Source organism: Antedon bifida, chromosome 7, assembly GCF_963402885.1.
Source record: "Antedon bifida chromosome 7, ecAntBifi1.1, whole genome shotgun sequence".
Taxonomy (NCBI): Eukaryota; Metazoa; Echinodermata; class Crinoidea; order Comatulida; family Antedonidae; genus Antedon; species Antedon bifida.
The window spans coordinates 22,183,958-22,197,987 of record NC_136232.1 but is presented as its reverse complement, the minus strand read 5'-3'; the positions used below and the strand labels follow the sequence as shown (position 1 = coordinate 22,197,987).

Below are 14,030 nucleotides of genomic sequence, written 5' to 3'. Positions count from 1 at the left end.
ACTCAAAATGAGTAAAACATTCTCTTGTGTTCTCAACGCAGCCATGAAAAAGGTCAAACAAAATAATATGAATCATAAAGATAATGTTATTACAAATACGTGGTTGTATAAAGAAAAAAAACATTTAATAAATACAGTCAATAATTGAATTGCCAAAATAATGACAAGATTTGATGATATAGCGCCACCAATCCTCTATTATCACGTGATCAATTTATGATCGATCGGTTGTGGAAATTTTCTGAAACGGATTTCCATTGGTGATTTCTTTATGGCGTGTTTTGCCGGTGAATTTTTTTTGTGATCTGAAATTACATAGATTTGCAAATGTAAGTGGATTTTTACCATGTAATTATGTTTTATTACTGTTTATAATTGCTTAATTGTAATGGATAATTTTATATTCTAGTTAGTTTGCGTTTTAATAATGTTGGGTGATGCAACAACCGGCGAGATGAGGGAAGGTTACCGTTAGGTCTAGGCTGCAGCTGGGTAGGTGTGTCTGTCGTCCGCCGCGGGTTGAGATGAAAAATGAAAGTGCCTCAATACCACCCATCCTCCTGCTGCTGTCAGGAGCAGGGTATTCTAACCTTGGCTTAGCATATGTCTAGGTCGTATTTAATAGACGTATGTTTAAATAGGCTATTATAGAAATGTTTCTTTTTTTGTACAATGTAGATAAGTAATTTTAAATTAAAAAATAAATTTATTAGCTGATTCATTTTACGTTCGATTTTTGATAAATGAAGTGTGTGGAGATAAAAAAATAATATAATAATATTAATATTATGGCATGTTGAATAATTTGATATTTCTGTGGTGGATGCAGGAGTTTGTACTGAGTAGAGGGTTCGAGAGAACAAGAGCTGGTGCTAATGCACTTTCGCACCATAATCTCTCGAGCTTACCCAATTAAAAAACATTCACCCGCCTAGCGGTGGTGATGGTGAGTGCCCAGTTTTAGGTGTGAAACTGCAGTAGCCTCCACTACGATCAGCTAGCTTTGAACACCAAATACTAAATAGGCTGTCAAATGAACTTGCCAAACTTTGTTTCGGAATCTAGTGATTCATAGATAAATATAGGCTACGTGTAGGCTGAGGTTAAATAAATAAGATGAAAGGAATTGTCTTATTATCACTTATCATGTAATTTACTTTGTGACTTTATCTTTAATCTTTAGTTAATATTTATTTTGATTTCAGTTATTAACCTATACACAATTATTGTATGTTGCAATTTAATATTAATAATATGAAACCAGATGTTTGTTCAAACTATCTATTAATTATTAGTTAGTTATCAAGTTGTGTGATTCACCTAACCATCAAGCCATAGGCTTTTAGGGTTCAACCAAAGCATTTTTTGCCATAGGTGTATAGCAGCTATTCAGGTTCTAGTATATACTGTAGGCCTAGCTCATGAATTTTTTGGGGGAACTTTACCAAGCAATGTCCAGTCAAATTTCATCAACCAAAGCCTACACAAATTGCTCATTTTTAAATCCTATTACAAAACAATGATAGCCTAGCTTTATTTTACTTTTTGTCATGAAGTAAACACAGGAAAATAATATTTTTATTATAATAACTAATGTGGATTTGCTTTAAATTTCAGAATTTAAAATTACAATAAGAAATAATGACGCCAATCGAAGAATTCTACAATGGCCAAACGCTTCTGCTTACTGGCGCAACAGGCTTCATAGGTAAAGTTCTTCTAGAAAAGATCTTAAGATCTTGTCCAGGAATAGAGGGAGTGTACCTGCTAGTGCGGCCAAAATGGGGGCGCCCTACTCAGGAGAGAGTCGAACAACTGGTGAATTGTAAGGTACAGTACATGGTTAAATTTAAATATATTTGTTTTATGTTTCTTAAAATTACCGTAACAAGATAGGTGGAATTGAGGGAGCGGGAGTGGTGATTTTAGGTGGTTGTTAAAATGGCCAAAATGTACATATAATTTAACCTTAACTGACTACAATTTTTTTATTGTATTTAGTATAATATTGTGAATATTTTTTTAGTGAATAATAAATATTCAATTTCAATTCAAAAAATAAATTATAATATCTCAAAAAAATACAATTAAAAACATATATATCATTAATAAATAACATATTGTGAAACAGCAGATCCTGAGAAAGCGGTTTCCCAATTATAAGAAAAGTTTTAATTCTGGGGTCCAAGTAACAACATTCTTTATTTCCTCTATGGTATCAGAAAGATAAGATAGAAACATATGCTGTAAATTTCCAGATGGGTAATAAATAGGGGAAAAAAATGACAATATAACAAATTTTATTTTATTTTCAGTTATTTGATAAGCTCCGTCAAAGTCAGCCAAATTTCGCAGATAAGATTCATGCTATAAACAGTGATCTTCAGCATTCAAAACTCGGTCTTAGCGACGAGGACATCGCTACGCTTCGAGAAAAAGTTACCGTTGTTTTCCATGTTGCTGCTACTATCAAATTCGATGAAAAATTGGGGTGAGAAATTATAAATTATTACAGATGTATTGTCGTCCAAAACATGAAAAATAAAGATGATGAATAAAAGAACATTTTGGTTAGACCATTTTTTAGTTATTATTAAATTTTTCACTAAAAAACAATGATTTAGCTTTTAAAACAGTCGAAATAGACCTTTTAACAGACATTTAACCAGAAATTCTAGACTAGATTTCCGGTTGAATTTAAAAAAAAAGAATTATGCTTATCAGGAAAACAATTTATTTTTAATCTAATTTTTTTTCAATTTGAATAATAGTTCATGTGACATTAAAATGGCATATTGAAGAAAACATGTATGAATAATCGTTTCAATGGGACAATATCTTTAAAATATTAATCTGTTGAAACAGATTGCATATTGTTTTATCACATTGATGCCATAGAAGGCATGTGACTTAAGACATTAACGTTTTATGACATACTTTAAAAAATATTAAAATAAGATACTTAGTCTTATGTACTTAAAAGTCGATGAGTTTTAACATTTTCAAACCAAGATCAAAGCCAGACTTCCTTTAAATAGACCATTTTGCAGTTTTGATATAAAATTTAATCACTTCTGGTATAATAAAACAGTATAAAAAGACAAAAACAAACGGATAACTTCAACCACAAAACCTTTTTGCTATAAATTACAGTTTTTTCAATTCAATGATTTTGTTTAATCCAATTTTTGGTCAAAGTGAATATTACTAATGTGATATTAAAATTGCATTCAACCAAAAAAAATGTTTGCTGTACAGGAGAAATATATTTTTAATCATACAATTTAGTACTACTTTTACGGGTAAAACTGTTTCATTCATTAACACTTTTAAACATTTAAGGGTGATTAACAGTTTAAACAATGCAACAATGTCTTTATGACGAGTTCACACCAAGATTATACCTCCATACCCAGTGCAATCTCTTGAAAAAAAACTGCTTAGTAATTATAAGTAGGTGATACAAACAAATAGGTCTACAGACAGTTTTGACGTCTTGTCAACGTCGCGCTTCAGTGCATTCTGTTCTATGTGCATATTGGTGTTTCTTAAGCTGTGTCTACACTAGTTTGACAAAAAGAGGGTGATGTGCCCAAATATGGAAGTGATATGCCCAAATATGCTAGTAATATGACATCATCATGTCCATATATGGGTACGTCACAAAGTTTATAATGTAGACAGAGCTTTATGTTTCTCAAAATTACCGTAAAGAGATTTGAGGGAGTGGTGATTTTAGGTGGGTGTTAAACAGCCAAAATCATGTCCATATATTGGCACATCACATTTTTTAGTGTCATAAAGTTTGATAGTGTAGACAGAGCTTAATAATAATATTAAAATAAATAAATAATAAATATTATAATAAATATTAAAATTCCAAATTGTCAAAAATGTATTAATCGTTAATCGAACATGATGAATTCTGCTCTTCTCTGTTATATATTTATCAATATTGTTGTGGTTTCAATAAGGATAGATAACTAGTGCATCTTAAGTAAAGCACATCAACGATAACTATTGTGATAATTGTCCAAAGTCCAAGTGACTGTTATTCTTTAGTTGCGTTATTTGCTGTGTCAACAGATTATTTAAATATGTATTGTCCCCCTGAAAAAATAATGCTTAAACAATTTTTTGTTGAATATGCCATTTTAATGTAACCTAATACTTATCCACTTTGACCAAAAATTGGACCGGAAAAAAAATGTAATTACCTAAAAAACTGTCATTTAAAACAAACAATTGACTGCCAGCCAATGAGTTTTTGGTTGAATTTAACCATTTATTAAACTCTTTTATAAGTGATAACATTTATTTTTTACGGTAATTTTTTCTACGAAAATGATTTTAACTTTATTAAAACTACAAAATAATCTATTCAAAGTCTGATTTTATTAATCTTAATTTTTTAAGTTATTGGGGACAATACATCTTTAAGGAACTATTTGTTGTATACATACTGATAGTCTCTAAAGAAACACAAAACATATTTACAAACTTCCTTGTTTTCAAATTCATACATAGAGAAAAATCTAAAACCTATACCGACATACTACAATATCTTCTTTGGGAAGTGCCGATAGGTTTTGACCATGAAGGCTACCAGTAGAATATTATATATAATAATAATAATAATTTATTACACTTTTACAACAGTGGCACTCGACCAAATGGAAGGTGCATCCAAAAGAAATGTACAAAAAAAAACATGATATAGAAAATAACAATTACAATAAAAAGTCGACGTAGGTCAAGATGTCAAAACAATTCAACTACAGTAACTACAATACCATTGATGATTAACACTACAGCAGCAGGAAACCCACTGACACCACAAAATTACAAGAAATAAACAATAATAGAATAGGTAGGAACTGTACAATATAAAATGAATTGGGCAACAACAATGTAGACCTAATACTATAATGAGATAGATATATGCTGTATTTGTTTTAAGCTTAAAAAGATGCATGAGTTAAATTTTATATTTCTAGTGACTACAATATCAAGGGTTGAAAGTTTACCAGACATCCTCATAATTAATTTTTTTTGTTCAAGTTAAATAATTCAGTAAAGACACTGAGTTAACGAGGCAGTCATGCGTATTGAGACATTAACTCATTATTTATGTTCTTTCTATGTCGAAGGTTATCTCTGAAATTAAACGTGGTAGCTACACAAGAGATGTTGAAACTGTGCAAAGAAATGAACAGTCTAAAGGTTAGTAAATTTATATTAGTACAGTAGAGCCTCTATTAAATGGACACTTTCAAACCCAACGTGTGACCTTATTAGAGGAGTCTGGCTGTACTGTTAAAACATATACTGCCAATGTTTGTTCACAGAAAAGTGGCCCCTTAATAGAGGTGTCCCTTTAATAGGGGTTCCCCTGAATAGTGTCCAAAGGAGGAGTTCTACATGTCCAATTGTGAAGAGGCATTTTTGCTGAAATCAAGTTTTTAAATTACCTGTATAATTAAATATTTTATCAGTTTTGTAATACTTTTCTGTATTTTCACTTGACCAAGATAGTAAATTTAATTCTGTGTGTGTATGCATTAAAATAAAAAAATGTATTCATTTTTCAGGTATTTGTACATGTATCAACAGCCTATGCTTACTGTGACAGGGAACATATTGAAGAAGTGGTTTACCCCCCTCCAGTTGATCCATACAAGTTATTAGGGGCAATAGAGTAAGTAATATAATGATCAATAATTGACATTTATACAGTACTAAAGCTCTGTCTACACTATCGAAATTTATGTGACAAAAAAATGTGCCCATATATGAACATGATGATGTCATATTACTACCATATTAGCGACTATCACAATTTTTTTGTCAAGCTAGTTTGATAATGTAGACAGCTTAAAGATGTATTGTCCCCCAAAAACATGAAGAATTAAGATTAACTAAATCTGACTTTGAATAGGTTTTTTTGTAGTTTTAATCAAATTAATCCCTTCCGTGAAAAAAAAACAAAAAAAATAATGTTTTATTGTATAAAATGACAAAATAAATGGTCAAATTCAACAAAAAAAACCATTGGCTGGCATGCCAATTTGGCTATATTTTGCTTTAAAATAATGTTTTTTCAGGTAAATAATTTTTTTTTCTATTCAATTTTTGTTCAAAGTAGATAACTGTTATGTGACAATAAAATGGCATATTTAACAAAAAAAAATATTTTTTCAAGGGGACATTGCATCTTTAAAGTAAAATACAAACTACAACAATTGTAATTAGCTCCCTAATTAACTAACTAACTGTCAAGGCCTGTTATGGATGAGAATAGATATTTAGGGTGAAGTTAAAGTAGGTTTAAATAAGCAGTATTAAGTTATAAAGGAAATTCACAAGGACAAATCGATTTTTATTATTGGAAAATCAAAACTTCATGCTTGGCTGAATGTGTACAGTTTGTCTAATGACAATGTTTAAAGCACCTGATCTAAACGTCCTTGTGGTTTCTTATTGGTACTTTATAAGCTATTTAATCTACCTGGATTATGTCCTGTCTATAACCATAGATAATATCTATATGATATAATTTTTTCTTAGTAATTATTAATATTAAACAACCTTGTACTTTCCATCACTTGCTATACACATGTACAGTACCACTGCTTACACTTGGCTTTTATCCTTGTTTTCCACTTTGTGAATGTATTTGTGTAAATTAAAATGCATTTCACAGTGGCAGATCCAGGATTTTGAAATAGGGGGGAGGGTGGGGGCCTAAAAGTAGTGAAATGAAGTGCTGAACTTAATTTGATGTACTATCTTTTGCATTACAATTTGTGAAATTTAGAGGGGGGCTGGGCCTCCCTTGAATCCACCCCTGTTACGCACAGATTCATATTTCAATCTCCTTTTTGTGACTTGAAACAAAACACAACCAATCAGAACTGTGTGATTTTCGAACCATGTGAATAAATTTGCCTAGTTTTATAAATTAATGGTTTGCTAGGATGATATGAACTTTGTTCCTATCTGTTAATCATTGTATATGTAATGTTTGTTTAACATAGTGCTACTGCCAATTTGTTCCAAATTTTGAAAGAGTTGAATGATAACTTTTTGACTATTAAATCAATTTTAGTATCGAAATATTGATTGATATTCTTAAAATAACATCTAGATTTACATAATTACAGGTGGATGTCGGAAGACATGATATCAACCATCACACCCCAGATGATTGGAAACCGGCCAAATACTTACACATTCACAAAGGCGTTAGCTGAGCACGTACTAATTCAAGAGGGAAAAGACCTACCATTGTGTATTGTAAGACCGTCCATCGTGGGTGCTGCGTGGAAAGACCCGATACAGGGATGGATTGATAATTTCAACGGACCAAGTGGTCTATTCATTGCGGTAAGTGTTTATTCGCAATGTTCTCCTATATTGCAAGATTCTACTCATCCCATGCATAGTGTATTTGAGGTGTTACGTAGCGGTAGACATTACCGGTTCATCATCTCTCGTACAAATAGGTTTCGTAACCAGCTGCCATTCGGGCACTGAATGCTTGTCAGTATACCGTATGACAGTGATGTGACACTTTGTTTTTGTTAGTTTCTTATTTATCTAATTTTGTATCTCAGAGCAAACATAATTTCTATGTATATTTTATATGCAAATGCCAATAAATGGAAGTAATTTTCCACTGATGAATGAATGAATAATACCATAAGTAGTGGTCGGTGAACTGTGAGATTTATTTATTATTTATTTTCACAGTGTAATTTCTTTCTTTCTAATCGTTATTCAATCTAAATAAATATAAAAATACATTCACACTGAGACCTGATTTACCTCGTAAAGTATGTTTATTCACAATTCACAATTTCAATTATTACAATTTACAACAACAAATACCCAACAGTACACCAAAAAGAAGCGAGTGCTTGTCAGTATTTAAATGGATCTACATATACATACACACAACATACAACAAAAATTATGTAAAAAGAAAAAGTAAAAACATTGGTCTCCCTTGTGAAGATACAGGGAAAATTACCCTCTACTTTAATAGTGACCACCACCATTCAAAGTGACCACCACAGGTGACGTATAAAGGGACAAAAAACAGGATGATTTACTCCAGTGGCCAGAGAAACTCTGGGTTATGAACATTTTCTCAACCGCACACATAAGATTTGTACGGAATGGTGCAAATATGAACTGATCTTTTCAACACAATGTGCCTATTTATTTACAGACTGGTAAGGGGTTACTGCGTAGCATGAAGGGAGACACCGAAGCCATTGTGGACATCTCACCCGTTGACTATGTGGTGAACATGATGATTGCAGCAGCTTGGCATACCGCTGTCAAAAAGTATGTATCAGTTGCTGCTTCTTATGCTCTGTCTACACTATCAAACTAGCTTGACAAAAAAGCGGGTGATATGCTTAAATATGATAGTGATATGCTTAAATATGGTAGTGATATGCTTAAATATGGTAGTGATATGCTTAAATATGGTAGTGATATGCTTAAATGGTAGTGATATGACATCATCATGTCCATATATGGGCACATCATAGTTTTGTTGTAACAAAAAGTTTGATAGTGTAGACAGAGCCTAATGTATGATATCTATGGTTAGATAAAGTGAAGAATTGTGTAGTGCAAAAGCTGGTAATATTCACGCATTGGAAAGTTTACAATTGTGGTGATAAATTCTGCCCTTTTTAATCCTGTGCTTTTGTGGATTAAGATTTGAAAGGCCTCTTTTAACTGTAGTTTAACGATCAATGAGATCTATTGTAAGAGAAAAGATTAAAGGTAATAATCCTCACCGTTTGACCCTGATACTGATCCTCGGATTCTGAACCTAGATTTACAGTAGATTTGTGAAGGAAATCTAGGTAAAAGATATGTAGATATCTTAGTTATTAATCGCTTTCCTTTGGTTTTCTTTTGACAGACCTGATTCCGTGCCTGTATTTAATTGCGTCACCAGTGCTACCAACCCTTCAAGATGGGGCGACATAGGTAAATACACTTAATTATTTAAAATAATTATAATTATTATTTATCACTATTAGTTATGAAACTTGGTTACACTTGGGCGAAAAGCATAGATGTAAGACCATCGTAAGTAATTTGACCAATCATGACGCGATGGAACATCCAACTGTTGCTTGTGATTGGTCAACTCACTTGCGTTAGGCTTACATCACGTGTAGTGTCCAAATGAGAACCGAGCTTGACAAGCTTACATTAATAATAATATTAACAAAATTAAACATTGATTTGACTATGGTTCTTTTATTCATTTTTTTCAGAGGATGTGCCCGTTTATTACATGAAGACACCACTGGAGAAAGCCTTCAGAAGGCCAAGAGCATGCTTCACCCAAAGCCAGTAAGTGATCAACATGCCTAGAAAAATTACTCTCATTAAGATAGTGTTTGTCTTGTTTGAAATGTAAAATGTTATTTTTTTTTTAACTTATGTTTTTCTTGTTAACTTTGTAGTATGGCATATGAATATTGGAACACAGTCGGCACAAAGATTCCTAGCATGATGATTGATTTCTACCTTTGGGTGACTGGACAGAAGCCTAGGTAAGTTAATCAAAACCAATGGTATTGTACATGAATAAAAAGTGGTGTAATCCAAAAATAGTTTTAGCCAGATTAAACAAGAAATTAAACTAGTTTTAGCCAGATTAAACAAGAAATTAAACTAGTTTTAGCCAGATTAAACAAGAAATTAAACTAGTTTTAGCCAGATTAAACAAGAGATTAAACAAACTAGTTTTAGCCAGATTAAACAAGAAATTAAACTAGTTTTATAGCCAGATTAAACCAGAAATTAAACAGTTCTATTTTACATTTATTCATATCTCAAACTCCTTGATATTTAAATAAATGAATTGAACTAGTTTTAGCTAGGTTAAACCACAAAGTAAACTAGTTTTAGCCAGTTTAAACCAGAAAGTAAACTAGATTTATTCAATTGTTGATATTCTATGATCCAATTAAACAGAATGATGAAGATATACGATAAAATGCAGAAGGCAGTTGCCACACTGGAGTTCTTTACAACAAACAACTGGGAATGGACCAATAACAACTCACAACTTTTGCAGACGTTGATGACAGAAGAAGACAAGAAGGTAAAAACAATTTTTGTTTATTTATATTGTTTGCATAACAGCACAATATACATTGCAAGTTGTGTTGCTCTGAGACACAATACAAAAACAGTGCAATAATCAAGAGAAAACATAAAAATAATGTCATCTGCCAATAAAACCCCACATCACATTTCAATTTCCTTTGTGCTTTAAAAAAAAAGGTAATTTTTACTGTGAAATTTTATTATTTCTTTTCTTATTTTCAGACTTTCTTCCTTGATGTTAGACCACTACATTGGCCAACTTACCTGGAAAACTATTGTATCGGTACAAAGAAATTCGTACTGAAGGAAAACCTCTCAGATCTACCAGCTGCTAGAAGTCATATTAAAATGTAAGAAATGATTACAGTAGAACTCCTATTAAGGGGACAAATTTGGAACCCAACAAGTTTGCCATAATAATTTTTATTTTTTTACAATTTTTATTTATTCAGCTTTTAGTGTAAAAGGCAAGGAAAGACCAAACAGGTGCTAAACACCTATTCTAGTTGGTTAACCCAAAACAGAGCATAGAAGAAAAAAAATGGATAGGTGTGTCCACTGAATAGGTGTGTCCACTGAATAGGGGTGTCCTCTTAATGGGGGTGTCCTCTTAATGGGGGTGTCCTCTGAATGGGAGTGTCCTCTGAATAGGCGTGTCCTAATGGAGGGGGTGGTACATTTGATCTTTTTTCTTCATTCATTCACTCTGAAAAAAATAACATTGGTTTTTTTTTTCTTTCAGGCTGCGTAATATCCGTTGGACGTGTAACACCGTCTTAGCTGTCATATTATGGCGTGTACTCATCGCTCGATCGCAACTCGCCCGCAACCTCTGGTATCTCGTCACAAACTTGGTTTTCAAATTTCTTCGCTACTGCCGACTAAGCTCCGCAAAGCAATCGTAATAAGGTTACCATGGTATTCCGTAAACAATTATTTAAAAGTTGACGTAGAAACTTTAAAAATTATAAGTCATGCCCGATTTAAATGTATTAATGTTAAAGCAGCATACTAAACATTTGTGTCAAAGGCATCGCGCTACACTATTTGCCTGCCTTATTAATCTGGGCAACTCAACTTGTATGAATAGCGCCACTTTAAAATAACTGCCACATTCAATATCTGTATCAACGTCCCAATGCGTATTAGATAATTTACAGTATTACAGGTTAAAACTTGATAGTGAAGATAGTGCAAACTGCCATTTATACGGTTCTGTTTCAATTTTCACATAGAAATTCAATTATTAGTTCATTATACTGTGTACTAGTTATACCAGTCTTTCAAATTTTATTTTCTTTAACTTATTTTCTTTTTAATTTCAACTTGAGCTTTTTCTTTTGCCTTTTGTATCTTAAATGATGGGTCCATGGATTGTTATATAAACAAAAGTTACTCCAAATACTTAAAATTAAAAGGCTATAAAAAAAAACTTGAATGATTTGACCAATTAAAATTCAGCATATATGAGTTATGCAATTACTATACTCTACTCAATAGCGGTTTTGTTAATTTTATATGAAAAACTAAAATGATATGAAAGCAAGTTGGAAAAATATATATATATGAAACAGCTAAATTTATACCATTTTTACAATAAGTAAATTTGAAATATAATAATATGTTTATTAACTGAAATTTTTTGAGAATGGCTAAAGTTTACACAAAGATTTTTAGTACGTTCTACTGTAAATATTAAAAACAACCTATCAACCGGTTTGTTTCTTAAAGTAGTAAACACTACCACTAATTATTAATAACAAATTTAATCGTGCAATGCACTTTTACGAAACCTAGCATTTTCTTTTAGATTTATTTAGGAATCATGTCATGTTACTGCAGTAACTACATTTTCTATGATTCTATGAACAAAATGTAGTTATACTGCAGTAAATAGTAAAGAATATTTTTACATGGTCCCTTAGTGATTAAATTCATAAATGTGTGTGATTTATCAAAATAATTTACAATTTTGTAAATTAATATTGTATTTCAAAACTCTCCCTGCTATTTGAATTTATAGTCAATGTTGGAAGTGAAAGTGTAGATAACATAATTTTTTTTTTCTTTTCAGTTTTATAGAAGTATTACAATTATTGTTCTAGATTTTGTATAATGGCAGCTTTTCAGTTGAGAGCATGTAGCATATTGCAACATATGCATACTGTTTTTTTTTATCAAATGTGTTTATTTAGTCAAAGCATTTAGGATTTTTTTTTTTTACAATTTTTATCAGCAGCTTTTTGATAATTATTATACCAGCTCTGTGTTGGCGTTTGCTATGTTCATTAAATATCTCATTCCATGTGTATTTATATTAGCTGTGTTTTGAGAATGAGGATATACTTATTTAAAACAAAGGTTTATCTACTATATTATTACCCTTGCAGTTGACATTTATTGATGGTGGATAGATAGAAAATATAATATATAAATTGCAATGTTGAGGTATTTCATTGGTAAAACTGTTATGCTGATATAAATTTATAAAGTTAGGTATAATACAGTAATGGATCTAATAATTTATGTTACAAATTTTGGGTTTAATTTCGTATTTCACTAGCGATCAAATAATACGTCATCACAAACACATGAACACCACACTTGTATAAAAGATCTATAATTTGCGATCGCGTATTAATACTGTACATTGGTTTGATTAGAGTAAATGTATAAGTGCCTCTAACACTTCAAAGAATGGGATACTCTATTAAACAAAATATTGGAACTACTGATGTGGTAAAACAATACAGTAAAACTTCTTTAAGATGCCATGTTAATAATCACAAAGTTGTAGGCTAAGTACAGGTTTATAAGGAGTACTTTAAATGGAACATCTCGATGTCTCCATTGGTAATCTTAATTTTACCATCGTTATTTAATAAAACATCTATTAATGTACTGAAATAAGAGATACAGTAGTAGTATTCAGGGAAATCCCACTTGATCCGAATGAATGAAATCTCTTATTTCATTTTAATTTATTCAAGGGACACTGCTATAAAGGGGACACTTATGAAATAAATAAGGACAACCTCCTATTCAAGAGACACTCCTAAGGAGAGTTTGTTCGGTCTCGAAGTTGTCCCCTTAATAGAGGTTCTACTGTAATCAAATTAATTTAATAACGTATTATATATAATTAATAATGTCGTATGAAGTAGATAAAATTACAAGTATCTACTGATGACATGACTCTATAATGTATGTTGCTCTTATTTATCTACTTGATTTTAACGTTTTTGACCAAATATATAAATTTAAGTACTTTAATAGCCATGTATACCATGAGCATGGTATTTTCTTTTAGCTGGCCATGGTATGAGAAAATTGTTGTACAGTCGGAGAGAACCATATACTGTATAGCGTATGGTAAAGGAATCGGATTAGCATGTCTGTAGCTTGTATACTTAGGCAAGATGCTTTACTCTCATTCTTTGAATGGGATGTAAAGCAGTTGGTCCTGTTCTTGATCAATGTTATATAATATAGAATGGAGGCCTATAAAACTTTATTTTTTTCTCAATTCCGTCTACTGAATTTCTAGTGTAATTTTCACATTGTTTCAAAATCGTACTATCTGAAATGGTGTCACATCTTGAATGATAGTTCTTTTGAAATAAAAAAATTCATGTTTCCAATGAAGTCGAGGTCTATTTTATTATTTATTCGTACATAATTTTTAGAAGTTGATAGTAGATCCTTTCCATGTGGACACACTCCTATTGAGGGGACACTCTCCTGTTAATAGTGAGGTGATATACACTACAGAGACACCTACAGAACTAGTCGATCCTGACCCCACTATGAAGGGGCACTTTTATGGGTTTGACTATAATGTCCGTTTTATTAACTAAAAATTGAAGGGAAAGATGATTAAATAT

The 14,030-nt window shown here is 31.5% G+C and overlaps 1 protein-coding gene across 1 annotated transcript; it reads left to right on the top strand.

Annotated features, from left to right (window-relative positions):
* The first annotated feature begins 176 nt into the window (after nucleotides 1–176).
* LOC144848495 (fatty acyl-CoA reductase 1-like) lies at nucleotides 177–13,791 on the top strand. The gene is made up of 13 exons (XM_078705268.1): nucleotides 177–329; nucleotides 1,618–1,830; nucleotides 2,316–2,491; nucleotides 5,151–5,223; nucleotides 5,592–5,698; nucleotides 7,164–7,386; nucleotides 8,234–8,352; nucleotides 8,945–9,012; nucleotides 9,306–9,384; nucleotides 9,498–9,587; nucleotides 10,012–10,141; nucleotides 10,369–10,496; nucleotides 10,889–13,791. Exons 2-13 carry the CDS (start codon nucleotides 1,642–1,644, stop codon nucleotides 11,049–11,051), a joined length of 1,545 nt encoding a protein of 514 aa, XP_078561394.1. The 5' UTR covers nucleotides 177–329; nucleotides 1,618–1,641; the 3' UTR covers nucleotides 11,052–13,791.
* The last annotated feature ends 239 nt before the right edge of the window (nucleotides 13,792–14,030 follow it).